Source organism: Elgaria multicarinata, chromosome 2 (assembly GCF_023053635.1).
Source record: "Elgaria multicarinata webbii isolate HBS135686 ecotype San Diego chromosome 2, rElgMul1.1.pri, whole genome shotgun sequence".
Classification (NCBI taxonomy): Eukaryota; Metazoa; Chordata; class Lepidosauria; order Squamata; family Anguidae; genus Elgaria; species Elgaria multicarinata.
In genome coordinates this window covers 119,647,003-119,662,725 of record NC_086172.1, presented here as the reverse complement: position 1 = coordinate 119,662,725, position 15,723 = coordinate 119,647,003, and the positions used below count along the sequence as shown (strand labels likewise).

The window sequence follows — 15,723 nt, the reverse complement described above, 5'->3', positions numbered from 1 at the left end:
CAACATCCAATCAACACTCACCTTCATCCAGCACTCATTAACTCTTTCATGACCCATACTTACCAACCTGCAACATACACACTGTAAGTACTACCTTTTAAGTTCTACAATTCTTTATACTTTACAACATAACTCTAAACAGTAAAACATCACCCACCTTAATGCACATTTCCCCCTATTCTTAAGCATGCATATGCACATTTTTTTCAAAGTAGATATTTTTAAAGTGCACATTTTTTCTGATGAAGGAACTTAAGAACATAAGAAGAGGCACATGGGCTCTCGGGTTGTTTCCCAGGGATGAGTCACCTTTTTGCCACTGAGGACTGAATGTGGTGATGGGGGTGGGTTGCAGGCTGCACATACATGTGTGTCCCCAAGTGCAAGCAAACATGTATGCACCCAGCCTTTTGCTTTTCCCCCACCTCACCCTCTATTCACACATTCTTCCTCATCGCCTCATCCCAGTGGACAAGAATGGGGAGGTTTGAATCTCGCCTCCCAGTGTGCTGAGACTGTGCATTTCCCCTTCCCTGAGAACTAATCAGGTGGGCAAAAGGGGGACACGTGTGAGGTATATGGGCAAAGCTGCGCCTGCACACAGGCATGACTAACATAAGAGAAGTCCTGCTGGATCAGATCAAGGGTCCATCTTGTCCAACACTCTATTCACCGAGTGCTCAGTCAGCTGTCAGCCAGGAATCCACAAGCAGGACATGGGTACAATGGCATTCTCCCACCCACGTTCCTCAGCAACTGGTGTACAAAGGCTTACTGCTGCTGATACTGGAGGTAGCACATAGCCATCTGGACTAGTAGCCATGGAAAGCCTTCTCCAGGATCACAAGCTCAGGAATATGCAAGCACAATTGGCCACTCAGTGAACAGAATTCTGGACTAGATAGGCCTTTGGTCTGATCTAGCGTTGCTCTTCTTTGGTTCTTAAGTTTTGCCCCTCAAAATATCCTATTTGCGGGTGCAAACGGGAAATATTTTGATGTTAAATGAACTGAAATTCTCTTCCATCCCTACTGCTGCTTTCCTGAATAATCTCCCTCTTTATTTTTGTGATGCCTAACTGAGGCATCAAAACTGAAAGGGACAGCTTTGGCAAGCAGCAGTTAGATTTCTTATACAGGTCATAGAAAGTGTCAGGTGTTAGCAAGCAACCATACTGTTCCTGCTGTACCAGTGCAAAAACAAATAGACAAAACACTCCCCATTGAAAAACTGGTTCCCATAAAGATAGAGGCCATTCTGACAACTTCAGAAAATCAGATGTCTTTACTTTCGCCAAACCATCAAATTATAGCTCAAACTTAGGGATAACTGTAATTCTTACTACATAGCACTTTTAGAGCATTCATAATGTTTCAACGGTATCATTTTAGTAATCCTTATGACAATCTTGTAAGGTTGGTTGGTTTGTCTTATTTTTCCATATTTTATTACATTTATACGCTGCCTTTGCTCCAAGGTGCTCAAGATGGCATACATGGTTCCTTCCAGCCCACCCCCATTTTCTCTCACAACTGTCCTATGAGGTAAGTTAGACTGAGAGATAGTGACAATGTCACCAAGTGATCTTCGGGGCTGAGTGAGGATCTACCTAGTCACAGCCTAACATTCTAGGCACTACACCACATTGGCTCCCATTCTGCAGACAGAGGGGCTGAGAAATTGTAGTTAGCCTAGGAAATCGAATAATGGCAGCAGATGTTGTGCGAGCAGAAGCCTACTCATGGAATGAGACTTTTTGCACCCCCTGAAAATTTGCAGAGTGTTCCCCAATCCTCCAGATTAAATTTTGATGGTGTGTATCCCCCTGTCCAATTTTGTTGATGCAAATAATTCCATCAGTGGGAAAGCTTCACTGGATTTCACCCACTCAGTTCCCAGCAGTGGCAAGATTTGAATCAGGGACATCCTTTTTCACAGCTTTGCCCCTGAGCTACCTTGTTATACTAACTTCCTCTAATCAGTCATACCATTCCTTGGGATATGCATTCAGAGAAGTAACATGCAAATAAAACACTATAAACGCCCAAACATTCTACTTCTATATACTAAGTATAAAAGAGATTGTTAGAACAAGACTTGTAAAACAGCCCTGCTTCAGATTTAATTGAAATTACTATGACTGTGCACCAACTGGGTTTGGTGGATTGCAGCACCTATACTGTGAAGCTGGCAAATGTCTGAATGAGAGAGAGGCGCAGGTTTCTTTAGGTCTTCGCCATGATGTAATTCCTCACTTACCACACTGGCCATTTCCATTACTGGCAAATATCTTCCTAATGTGAACTTGAGGAACTTTATACTCATGCTTATATTATAATGTACACTTCTTTTGTGACATAAATAATGAATCACATTGGTGGAAAAGAGACATGCAAATAGATACTAAAGACTCCCCAACCCTTATACTTTATGTTCTGAGAAAAAAGAGTGCTAGAAGAGGAAAAGTTTAGAACTTAACGTACTTAGGGGTGCTATAGACACTGTAGAACAATGCATGTGAGTGACCTGTGCTCATTTCCTCACATCAGATCTAGTTATCCTCTGGCCAAATGAACAATAGATTTATTATATACATGCAACTCATGTGCAGGTAATTCCAGTGAGAGGACCTGCTTCCCTCTGTATTTCCAAGTTACTGCTAAGGAGACACATAACCAAACCAAGGATACTAGTGACCTTAGAAACAGTATTCACTAGGTCCCACCTTGGGGGCTTTACAAATGTAGGAAGAGGTGTATGAGCACTATGCAGTATACCACAAAAACAGCTGCTTCTGACTTTGTAATGAAGCCTCCTCATCTGGCTTCATGGCCAAGGATTGCTAGGCCAGGGGGAAGATGGTGCCATTCCAGCTAAGTGACAACTCTCAAGATTCATTCCTTTTCCAGATGCACTGAGCTTTCACGTGCAATTGGATAAACTGCTTAGATAGCTGGATGCAGGAATTGCCCCAACCAGATTTTCCTTTTCTAGCTGTTGTGGCTTAAAAACTGCTTAGAATCAATTCTAAATCGAGTGATTCCATATGTGCTTTTTTTAAAATCAGGGTTGGGCAAATCTATCTGAAGGAACTATTCACTTGTCTGTGTACTGTGTGTATGTAAATGTACACACAAAACACACTGTATGTACACAACAAAACACATTGGGAGAAACCATCCCAACAAAATGAATTTGGAAGAGCTAAGAGAAAGCTTAGCAAATGGAAGCACAACTCTTTGCATATGTGTAAAGGGGCTCTTCATATTTCAAAGCTACAAGTTCCCTGTGGGGTATACTTACCTACTGTGCCTATTGGGCTATATGGGATTAGCCATGATATTGACCTCATGAAGCAGATTATAGTTATGCAATCTGGAAAAGTGCTGTTCTTGAACTGCTTTTTTGTATATCAGTGGAAATAGGCACGAATATTTGCATGGAAAAAATGTTTTTTAGGAACTTTTAGGAACATGAATGAATGATACTAAGGACTTCACAAACCAATTCCCCCCGCCTTTGCTCATTGTCTTTAAACTGGCAATCAAAGGTAGCAAAAGAGATCTGACATTTGTGTCCTTCCAGAAAAGGAAGTATCACAGACAAGGGAGAGATATGAAGGTGGAAACTTTTATGTGCTTGATATGGAACAAAGCATTTCAGGACTCTTGAGCTCAACTTCAGACACTCACGGAGAGAAAAGAAGAAGTGACCGAACAAAGAATTTGAGTTTTAAATAGTATATATTTATTGTTAACAAAAATATTCATAAACATAATTTTCATCACATACAAAGAAGCATCCCTTGTGGGATGATACAAAGAAAGCGTTTCACAGAGCAGGGAACTAATCCCTTGTTTGCTAATTCCGCAAAGAAAAGTAAATTGTAGAATATACCTTCATTTGCACAGATAAATTAATATTGTGTTTCTCTATATACCTATGCCTCACATTCAGGCTCCTTGTCCTGTTCTAAAAGAGGCCGCCCAGCTCGTCCGTTTGGGTGTTACTAAACACCAGAGAGCACAAGTCTCAAAAACCCAGAGCATCTAGATCTCTCAGCTCAGTGGTAGATGAGAATGCCGTGTGTATGGCTCAGTTCTCAGCAGCATTGCTCGGAGGACAATCCTGAAAGCTGCTTGTGCGGTTGCATCAGCACCATCTTACAAACATTTGAAAGAGGACAGCCAAGTAACCTCATCCATTCGTATGTCTGTGTGTGTGTGTGTGTGTGTGTGTGTGTTAGTAACAAATGCTACTTCATTTATATAGGACCATCAATGAACATGGTACTTTACAGAGTTAATGTAAACAAAAGACAGAGATCCCCGCTCTGAGACATTTAAAATCTAAATTGTAAATCTGCAGGGAGCAAAATCCATTTACTTCAGTGGTGGAATGCTTTGGGATCTGACTTCCAGATTCTGCATTATTTCTTTCACATTGATTTGAAATTAATGGTGCCATACATCACTCAAAAGCATAGCAGTGCTTGTTCTGTTTAATTCATGCACTAGTGATCCACGTCTTATGTCACATGGATTTTTCTTCCCTGTAAATAGGCAGCAACACTATATATGGGCATTTTCCTCTGAGATAGGCTTTTAAATCAGTCTGATCAAAGCTTCATTAAGGCTGCAATCTTATACATAATTACCTGGGAGTAAGTCCTACTGAACTCCATAGGACTTATTTTCCAGTAGACGTGAGTAGGATTGCACTGCGCACTACCAAAAGGGCCTCGTGAAATGTGTTCTCCTTCAGCTGTGCTTAAAGGAAAACATCTCTTGTATCTGACATTTGTAGCACACAGTGCTGTACACAGGCAGGGGAACAGATGCAAATATGAAAAAGGTACAGTGTACATGCAGTTGTAGACATACCATAAGCAGATGCAATTAAAACATCTGATTTCAAAACCATAGCTGATCTAATAGAGCAGCCTGGTGTCCTCCATATGTTTCCGGCCACAACTCCCACCACTGATCAAGTTGGCTGGGGCTGATGGGAACTGTAATCCAAAACATCTAGAGGGAAGCAAATTAGGGGAGCCTGTACTATCGTCTGGCCATGTGTGGTAGCTTATGTTTTCCATTTGCTCTTCACCATGTTAAATTGTAAACTGGCAAAAAACGCAAACAAGCAAATCTGAGGTAAGATAACAAGGAGATTACAAGACAGCACCATGTTTGCTGTAGCCCATGTAGGGATGTGCATACAATGCAAAACTCGAGCTTGTCAGCGTTCTCCAAATTTCACCTCAATGCTTGTTCTGTCTCCAATCTGTATCAGATTAACCAAACAGCAATTCAAATAAAGTCAGGAGACTTCCACTGGCATTGCAAAACCAGCGTTTGAACATGCTCCAGTTACTTGCATCTACAAAAAGTCATTCCCTGTATGACACAGGCAAGTTGCTGTTGTTGTTTTATAAAAAAAGATTTGGTACAGCCTGGTATAGCCATTAGATATACTGCACTAGTAATATCCTGGTCAACTACAGATACCAAGAAGAAAAGCCAACAGGCTAGCTAGTAGCAGCCCTTATCTAAGACGCGATTCTTGCAAGCTAGCAAACTTGATTTCAGTGCAACTTACTCCCTTGTGAGTGTACTCCTGAGCTCATTTTTATGTACGGCAGTTTTACAAGTTTCCACCAAATCATTCTCCCTTGCCAAAACTGCTTTTGCCATTTTACTGTCAGAGACTGTAGGTGAAAAAATACAGTCTTCCGGGTGCTCCCCCCCACCCATGCTTTGGAAGCAGACATTTCTCAAGTTTAGAACAAATGCTTCCTGCATTGTTGCATGTCCCTTCTTTTGCTATTATCTACCCAACTTAAACATCCAAATCCCAAACCTCAATAGCCCCTAACAAAGGTAAACAAAATAAGCAGAAGAAGAGCTCTGCTGGATGAGACCAAAGAATCCTATTTCCCGTGCAAAGCCTTCTGCGTGAGCCTTTTTTTGCTGTAATAGTGCTTCAGTTCTCTTAGATAACTACACAATGCCGTTTGCAGAAGCAGAGCAGGAGAGAGGAGGAAAGCGTTTTTTGTTGATTGTTTCATTATTTCAAGTGCAATTAACTAAATGGGAAGCCTAAATAATGTTTCCTGAGCATAGAAAGGTCAAGGAAACAAAATTATATGCACCTTGGGCTGTGTAGAACAGGAAGATCCTTATGGCCTTTAGATTTTACTTCTTTTTATTTAAGTTGTTTCATAGGTTCTATTGCATATGTTCTACAAACTGGGTGCAAGGTCTTCAAGTGCATAGAGCAAAGCTGCCATAACTTATATTATTCTTAAGAGGAAACTTTCATTGAACTTCCCCAATAACCATGCTAAGGAATATTTATTAATTCAACACCAGCTACTCTTTTTTTAAAATTTAATACCACAGAAGTTAGAAGTGCTGCTTTCTCTTCCGTGACCTAGTAGTCCGAGCAAGAGGAGTCTGCTTGGGATGACCTTGGCTGATCCCTGCCTTGGGTTCAGAGGGGACCTTTGATGCTACTGTCTGCATGTTAACCCCCTGACTTGCAGTAGAGATCTGACCCTTATTCAAAGTTTGAAGCTCATCCTTGATTTTGGCCAAGGTCTGACACATCTGGCTGACCTGTCCGGTCAGGTCAGACATCCCCTGGCTGATCACATGCATGTGATTTGTCATGTCTCTGTGGACTGTCACCAGCTCTTGACAAAACTGCCTGAATAGCTCAGTCTGTTGGATGTTGGCGTTGAAGAGCTGATGGTCAAAGCCAGAGATGGGTGGACTTCGGGAACATGGACGAGGGGGCTTACTGGAGGCTTGGGAACATAGGTTTGGGAGCTTTGCTTCCTGCCTTTGGCTTATAATATCTGAGTGATCTGACAAAGATGATGAATGAAGGAAAGACGGCATGGAGAGATGGTCAGCGACTTCGGTACTCCTCTGCAGTGATGAGTAGCGATGCTGCTGCGAGGGACCTGGCACCTCCTCGCCTTCGTCAGCTGGAAACAGACAAAGAAACAACAGATTACTTGCAGGAAGACTTTCCTTTGAGAATCTCTACTGCAGAATGCTTAGGAGAATTCAACGTTTAACTTGGAATTTTGGTAAAATCTAACTTTTCTCGACTATCGGGAGATTCCTTTACACATTATACAGGGTTATCTTATATTCATTTCTTTAAAAATACAAGAGGCTTGCTATCTATGAGAGAACCCATCTGGCTAAAGCAATCACAGTCAGGGGCCAAAGCAGAGCAGTCAATATAATGGGCGATACTACTGAAACCGGAAAACAAAAAGATGCTCTGACAGGCACTATTTCACTCTGAGTAGCCTAGAGATGCACCCATTTGAATCTAGACCACTAAAACAGGACTGGAGTCTGGAGCTATTTATTATCCTTGCACAATGTATTTTGCTTGGTATCGCTAAATTATATGATTAGTACTGCTTCGAAGCCAGTAGGTGTATGGCAACTGGAGATTACTATTTGGGGTACAAAAATAGCAACGAAAACTGAAATTATGCACTTCCTGCAATAAAAGTCTACTAAGAAAACTACTAAGTGTACACAAAAACACAACTGTTACCTTATTATTCTAATCATATTCTGATAGTTATATATCAGGAGCTTTCAGTGTCGGCAAAGTTGTGGCAGCTGTTTTAGGGACCTGTTTCCTGCATGTACCTCTCCCAATGGAGAGACTTGCACCCTCAAGCAATCTTTACTAGCCTTTGTACAGGACCACGTGTCCCGAAGCAAGCAGAGTTCAGTGGCAGAGTTCATACTTTGCATACAGATGAATCACCAAATAAAGCATCTCATAGCAAGGTGGGAAGAGACCTTTGGCTGAGACTTTGGAGAACCACTAATAGCTGGGATAGACAGGACTGGACAGAACACAAGCAACGTGTGGTCCTCCAGATGTGGTTGGACAGCAACTCTCATCAGCCCTAGCCAGCACAGCCAATGGTGAGGGATTCTGGGAACTGCAGTCCAACAGCATCTGGAGGGCCACACAGTCTCCAGCCCCAAGATAGATAGACCAACATTTGACAGAATAGAAAGGAAGCTTTATATGATGTCACAAGCTACTCTGTGTGTATGAAGGAAGGAGTAGCCCACAAGTGGCTATACTAACAATTCCACTGCAAACACACCATAGATCTTCCTTCCCAGTATAAAGAGGTTGTAAAATGTAAACTGACTTAGTGGCCCTTTCTACACCTAATGATTATCCCAGGAAAATGGAGGGATCGTCCCTGCCTGCACATGGGATCCCCTGTGTGTCATTTGCATGCACAGGGATGATCCTGGGACGATCCCTGGAAAAAGGCAGGTGTAGAAATGGCCAGTGTCATCTTTTGCATCCTTTCCCCCACTAAAGGAGTAAGTTCAATGCCAATGCAGAATAATAAAACTAGCAAGAGGAGCTTGATCATACTTCACTGAAAGGTTTATGGCAAGAATTTTTATAGGCTAGTGCTACAATTACTAGCAGTCCAGTTGAGCATAAGGTAATGGCCCACAGACTTTTCCCTCGCTTAATCATATTGTAATGCCGTCCTGCCTGTATCTAACTGAGACTTAGAACATAGTACTGCCTAACAAGAGACCTTATTGGCAGTGCAGCCTATGTGCTTTTGGAACTTTCCCCAGGTTTGGTCCACTATATAAACTGCAATAATCAGTTCATCAGGAACAAGGCACCAATTGCTTGTTTCCCCCAAAGTTCGTGTCATACATTTGTGGTGTTTGTCCGAATATCATAGAGTTGGATCCAGACTTAGTTATGCTCAGAGCAGAACCATTAAAATCAATGGGATTTAAATTAGTCATGTATTAACTTGCCCCATTGATTTCAATGGGCCTACCCTATTCATGACGAAGTCTGGATCCATCTGAAAAATTCCAGATAATAGCAAAACCCCAAGCACCACCTTGAACAGGTAACAACCATGTTCAAATGTGGAAATTCTTGACAGGAGCGAAAGTCAGACACAAGCAGTACCACATGAGCTGCATATATCTATCTGCATGCTGTACACCCAGTGTCTGTACACCAAAATTAGGCTAGTACCCTCATGTTCTTATGTGCCCATGGCAGATTCAAATAGTACTTCCTTTGTACACTGCTGGCCCAGTGTAGACATTGTCCACATTTATAGGTTTGTGAACTAATCTCTAGTTGTCCATATGCTGGATTGAAACTTGGCTCGAGCCTGGGTTTCCTTGTCTCTTAGTGTGTGAGTGTGTGAGTGTGTGTGTGTGTTTGTGTGTAAAGTCCAAATTTCTTCACACTTGCTGTTCCGTAGACTTGGAGCAGTCTCGTTACCTACCCTTTATGCTACCTAAGTAACACACCTCCTACCAGTTCATTCAAGATGCAGTTACATCCAATCTGTCATAAACTGGGAATGCGGAAGGCAACAGGTTGGAAAGAACCAAGGACAACCAGAGGGAATCACTTCACTAGAAAGGAAGGATGACCTTTTGCATCATACACATCTTTGTCAGAACTGATCTGGGCAGCAGAGGACAGAGGAGGAGAAGTAATACTTACAGCTGGTTGATGGGCTGTCAACCACGTCCAGATCCGCTCTCCGGAAGCCGTGTATCTGGCGTGACGAATGCAGCGTCGACTTGATGGCTCTCTCGTGGGCGGTCAGGACAATGGCCGAGGGCCTCCCCGGGCTGCTGGGACTGGAGAGGGACCTCTGCATGAACGCCAGTTTGTCTTTGGTCCTTCTCTTCATGTCGTCCCATCTGTGCTTAATATCTTTCACAGACCTGGGGACCTGGCTCATCGATGTGATTTTTCTGGCTATCCCTTCCCAGATCTTGTCCCTGTCTGCATGGGATAGACGTATCGTCTCCCTTCCAAACAGCCTGGCTTCGTTCCGAGTCACTTCAGTGACCAGAATGTCCAGCTCCTCCCTGGAGAACTTGGGCTTCCTCTTTCGTTCAGTCATGTTCCTTGAGTTCAATAACCCACAAAGCATAAATGGGTAAAAGGAAATCAATGTGAAGTACCCACACCATTACAAGCAAGAAACACGACCCATTGGGCATTCATTTCCAGCTCAGCAAGGTTCCTCTCCTCGCCTCAAGACAAAGCTCTCCATTTTTTCACTAAATATGGAATGTGGCAGATATTTTGTTCCTAAAATAACCGTTATCAATGTTGGGGAGAAAAGATTCACACACACACACCCTGCATCATGTTCTAGCAGATGTAACTTTTGCACTTAGAAACGGGTATTTGGTGACTGTGTCCACATTGAGTGGTTTAATCATTCCTCAACAAGAAACCAAACCAAACCAAACCAAACCAAAGTACTCTTTGATAGGAAATAAATGCTAGGTATTTACAGTTACATGGACTGGCCCACTGAAGACATTTAGCAACTACCCGTGACTCAAAAGATTTTAATGGGTTAAGTAAGATTTTTTAAAAATAGAAGTCAGCTAACTATTCTGGGTTTCCTACAGATAATGTAATCGGATTATTCTCCTCAATTTTTATTTTTATATTGCAAGTATCATCTTTTTCAAAACGGGGGGGGGGGGGGTTTAACAAACAAAGGGTGTGTGAGAAAAACAAACAATGGGATTCTGAAAAGAACCAGGGGTGATTTCAAAACCTACAATTTGGCTTGAGAGAGAGGAGGAGGGAAGAGGTGGGTAACTTTGGGAAAGTGCCTGCAAAAACCACCACTGCGGTTTAACCCAGCTATGTTGTTCCACAATATTTTCGTAAATGGCTTGATACCCAAACCTCCCATCTCACACCTGCTATCTAAGGGCCACTTCACACTGTACAGATTTAGCAGGTACCCATGGTTGTACCCTGTGACTTGCAAGACGCATCTTTTTTTCACTCCCTAGACCCAACGGAAACTTCATCAGGTAGAAGAGGTTCCCCACAAACAGGGAAGTAACTTAGTACAGGATAAACTTATCACAGGAAAAAACAACATGTGTATTCAGTCATGTGATCAGTACTTTTACTAAGGAGGCCTTGGGTATTTTGCTGTACTGTTTGGTCTAAAAGCTATGTTTTTTGTATTCTTCTGCTCATAAGTGCTCAAAGTGCAATATTAAGCCCTCCTTATTCGCCTTTGCAAAGTCTGACATAGCACATCCCCTCCCACTCTTCAGTGAGGTAGGAAGGAAAAAGGCAACTAGAGGTGTCCAGTTTTGGAGTACACAAGCACCTCCTCTCCCCACTGCCTCACCCATCCTAGCAGGCTTTCATTTCCTGCATGCCCAATCTCTCATTTTTTTTATCTTAAGTAGCAGAATATGCATCTCTAGAAGGCAAGGAGCAATGCAGGACCCAGGAAAGGAAAGTACAGCCAGCTGCAACAGAACATTTCAGAATTGAAAAGTGGAAATACCTTCGTACTCTACACCAGCCTTCCCTAACCAGTCCAATGTGGTGGACTGCAACTCCCATCATTCCCAACCAGCAAGGCCATGCTGGCTGCGAATGATGGAAGCTGCAGTCCAATACATTTGGAAGGCATCAAGTTGGGGAAATCTGGTCGGTTCCAAAGACACTGATCCTTACAATGCTAGGACACATCAATGAGTTTCTGCATGGTGTACATATGCATTAAAAAAAACTCATTCTCTGAACCATATGTAGGCACAATGGCACTGCATCATCTATGCGCAAATGGAACATTTCAGCAGGCTTGGAGGAACCCCAAGGTTTGTAGAAGGACAATAAAGGTCAGACAAAAAGTAAATAAAATCTAAGCAGAGACAACCAAAAACAGTCCTATGCAGGAGCATTATCAGATGACACAGTTGTTGTTGTTATTATTATTATTATTATTATTATTATTATTATTACTATTATTTATTTATTTATATAGCGCCATCAATGTACATGGTGCTGTACAGAGTAAAACAGTAAATAGCAAGACCCTGCCGCATAGGCTTACAATCTAATAAAATCATAGTAGAACAATAAGGAGGGGAAGAGAATGCAAACAGGCACAGGGTAGGGTAAACAGGCACAGGGTAGGGTAAAACTAACAGTATAAAGTCTGAACAACATCAAGTTTTAAAAGCTTTAGGAAAAAGAAAAGTTTTTAGCTGAGCTTTAAAAGCTGCGATTGAACTTGTAGTTCAATCACAGAACACTGAATATCTGGCTGGTGGTGAGGACTGAAAACCGAGGGGGGGATGGAATAGAGTATCATGGAAAAGGGCATGGTTGGCTGACTGCAACTCTGAACAAAAGCACTCCAAAGCACAACATTTAGTATATTATCTTGTTAACATCCTAACTGGGTTGGTTTGTAAAACACCAAGGTAGATTAATAATTCTTAAGCTTCTTCTTCATCTATAAAACAATGAAATCATACACTAAGGACTGTAGGGAGAAAAACAAAATGCAATATATGTACAAACCTTTTTTTAAAAAAAATAGTTTCAACTCAACCTTATGCATGTTTACTCGGAAATCAGTCACACCAAGTTCAATGGGACTTAAATAGGAAATAGGAATAGGATTGTAGCCTTAATCACTGGGAGCTGTTTGGGCTGAAAATATGCAATCTTGTCCAGCATTTGCTATTAGCATACTATTTGTTCTTTCGGAATTTCTTTGTGCTTTAGATGGCAATACTCAAACTTCAGCGTTGTATGTGTATTTATAAACTGCCATCAATTTGGGGGCTTCAATGAAATGTGGGCTTCCAGAAATACATTGTTTATCTATCTAAGGATACCATAGAGATACCAAACCATTTATCGATACCATTGTGAAATGGGGAAAAATCTAATGCCATTCTTAGTACCTCCAACGCATTTTGAGTTCTGTTGTTATTGAGCCATGTTTTGTCTGTATGGCTCACACACACATATACGTATATATCAAGATTCCCATAAAAGCTCTGCTTTGGGAAATAAGAAAACAGTAGCACCTGACTATTGGATAATTTGATGAGTTGAGCGGCAAAGGAATTTAGATAAAGTAGGAGCATATGGGGCTTTTTGCAAAGGCCAGTAAGAAGCAGTATGAGAACTTCAAACTGAAAATTGTGAATTGTTCTTATTTTTGCAGAAGTATCACATGGTCCAATAAATTCCACCTCTTCAATTGTACCATTGTAACCGACAAAGCAACTGACAACGCTAAACAAACTCAGACAAGATTGGTAGGCTTTCCCACAGAAACTACATGGGTTTCTCAAAATTTGCCAAGCATGATCAATGTAGTATGGATTAAAAAACCACAACCCCAAGTTGTTTTAAAACACTGGAATAGTAAAAAATAAAGAGTGACAGAGAACCACTTCAGAAAGAGTCACTGAGTGATGATCCAAGTTCCTTTCCTTGACTCAAATAAAGCCCTACCACGCAATGCAGAAGCAGAGGAGGAAACAGAAGGGTGCCTCTTGTAAGTATGTTTAAATGATAAAATTAGAAATCAAATGTTTCAGACAGAAATACTAATTTCCAAAGAAGCAGAATCATAGAATCATAGAATAGTAGAGTTGGAAGGGGCCTAAAAGGCCATCGAGTCCAACCCCCTGCTCAATGCAGGAGTCCACCCTACAGCATAATAGAAATAAGCACAAGAGAAGCTATTGTTCCTCCCCTAGGCCATAAATACAATTGAAGAAGGAGAAAAAATAGACGTGCTAGACTCACCTCATCCAGTTTGATGTAGTCTCATCTGTCCCATCTATGGATTTGTAGCGGTTGTTCTTATCAACAATCTGAAAAAAGAATTATATTGTATTTTATATTACGGTTTTATACTGTTGTTTTATACTTTGAATGGTTTTAATTTTTGTGAACCGCCCAGAGAGCTCCGGCTATTGGGCGGCATAGAGATGTAATAAATAAATAAATAAATGTGTGAGGGAATGGAGTAAATAATGTTTCACTTCTAGGGTGCCGTTTCCTACTTATCCCCTGGACAGCATGAATAATCAGCGTGGGAGAGGGCTGGTGAACAGCCTACTGAACTGTTTACTTCTAAGCGACGGATTCATGTCTGCATCAGTAGTACAGAAACCTTTCTCTAGACATCCAAGCCTTATTTCCCAGTCTGCATTTTAAACTTCTCCTGGCTTTAACTGGGAAGAGTTTCTCTTGAAACTAAGCTATAAGCACTTGTTTTTTTCAGACAAGTTTCAGAGCATTATCCCCACTAGTCGCTTCAAGGGTTACACCACCGGGAACATTGTTAGAATACTCACCAGCCAAGAGAAGAATCCTGCTGACTTGTCCTGACTGGAGAGCTTCCCTTCATACGGTCCAAAGATGCGACCTTTGGGGATAACCTCACTCACACAGCGCACATCCCGCTCCCCGTTGGGCTCTTTCACCACTTCCATGCCAGGTGGGATGGTCAGTGCAGCTCGGTCGGGGATGCCAATGGGTACTGGAGCATCTGACACAAACACGGGTGGGCCGTGATTTGGACATTCATCCACAAAATACTCCTGACAGGACTCACAGACTGTAGGAGAAGGAGGAGGAGGAGGAGGAAATGGGAATTACTTGGGGTCACAGAATCTTGACACAGGTATCAATAAGGGTGCAACCATTTCTTCATGGGTTGATTTTTACATCAAAACTTCTCTGTTGTTTTTCAGGCGCCAGGTCAAGACTTTACTCTTCTGCCAGGCATTTAACAGCATTTAACAACGCTAAGTTTGTTTTTTAACGGACCCCAGAACTGTTGTTTTTAAATGTTTCTATACTGTTGTTTTTATGTTTTTGATGGTTTTAAATTTTTTATATTTTTAATGTTTACTGTTTTTAACTTTTGTAAACCGCCCAGAGAGCTTCGGCTATGGGGCGGTATATAAATGTAATAAATAAAATAAATAAATTCTCAATGAGCGAGAACTTGCCATCAAACTTGTGAGTTCTGTGAAAAGGTTTAAGAGTTTCTTTTGTGAAGGTTGGGTGCCCTGGATGTAAGAAGGATGCAGCAAGGTCAGCCTATGGACACCATCGTGGTCTGATATGACAAACTTTGTAAAAAGTGGAGTTACTACATTCAAAACCTGGGCATAGTTTTCATAGCACATTCTTTCTAGAACAGTAGAAAGTTTGGTTTATTATTATTATTATTATTATTATTATTATTATTTATTTATTTATTTATTTATATAGCACCATCAATGTACATGGTGCTGTACAGAGTAAAACAATAAAACAGCAAAACCCTGCTGCATAGGCTTACATTCTAATAAAATCATAATAAAACAATAAGAAGGGGAAGAGAATGCACCAAACAGGCACAGGGTAGAGTAAAACTAACAGTATAAAAGTCAGAACAAAATCAAGTTTTAAAAGCTTTAGAAAAAAGAAAAGTTTTTAGCTGAGCTTTAAAAGCTGCAATTGAATTTGTAGTTTCAAAATGAATTTGGAAGAATTGTATGAAAAGACATATTTGATGTGGTTTTTTTTAATTGGGAGCTCATTTGTTGTCCACCGAGTCTGGTAAAGGGTTTCTCCACCTCTTCCTTTTGCTTTCAGGACTGGACTCGCATAACCACGGATTACAAAGCATTGCCTTAAAATTCCCTGCATAGCAGTTGTTACTACGTAGAGATCTAGAGATGAGTGTTAACCGAATCCCTGCTCAAAGACCTGTGGAAAGGGGGCTGGCTGGGGTGTGTGGGTGGGGTGGGGTGGAGGGCATCAAAACCCTTGGCTACAAGCTACAGGCCACCAGCTTCCCATGCAGTCAGA

General features: G+C 41.4%; 1 protein-coding gene across 2 annotated transcripts in view; it reads right to left on the bottom strand.

Moving 5' to 3' along the window:
• PRDM11 (PR/SET domain 11) overlaps nucleotides 1-15,723 on the bottom strand; it is a 62,073-nt gene that overhangs the window by 24,014 nt on the left and 22,336 nt on the right. For both annotated transcript variants that reach the window (XM_063117452.1, XM_063117453.1), the window contains exons 4-5: nucleotides 14,217-14,479; nucleotides 13,663-13,730 (exon numbers count right to left, since the gene is read on the bottom strand). In XM_063117452.1, the coding sequence (XP_062973522.1) occupies nucleotides 13,663-13,730; nucleotides 14,217-14,479 (331 nt within the window). The remainder of the gene's footprint in view (nucleotides 1-13,662; nucleotides 13,731-14,216; nucleotides 14,480-15,723) is intronic.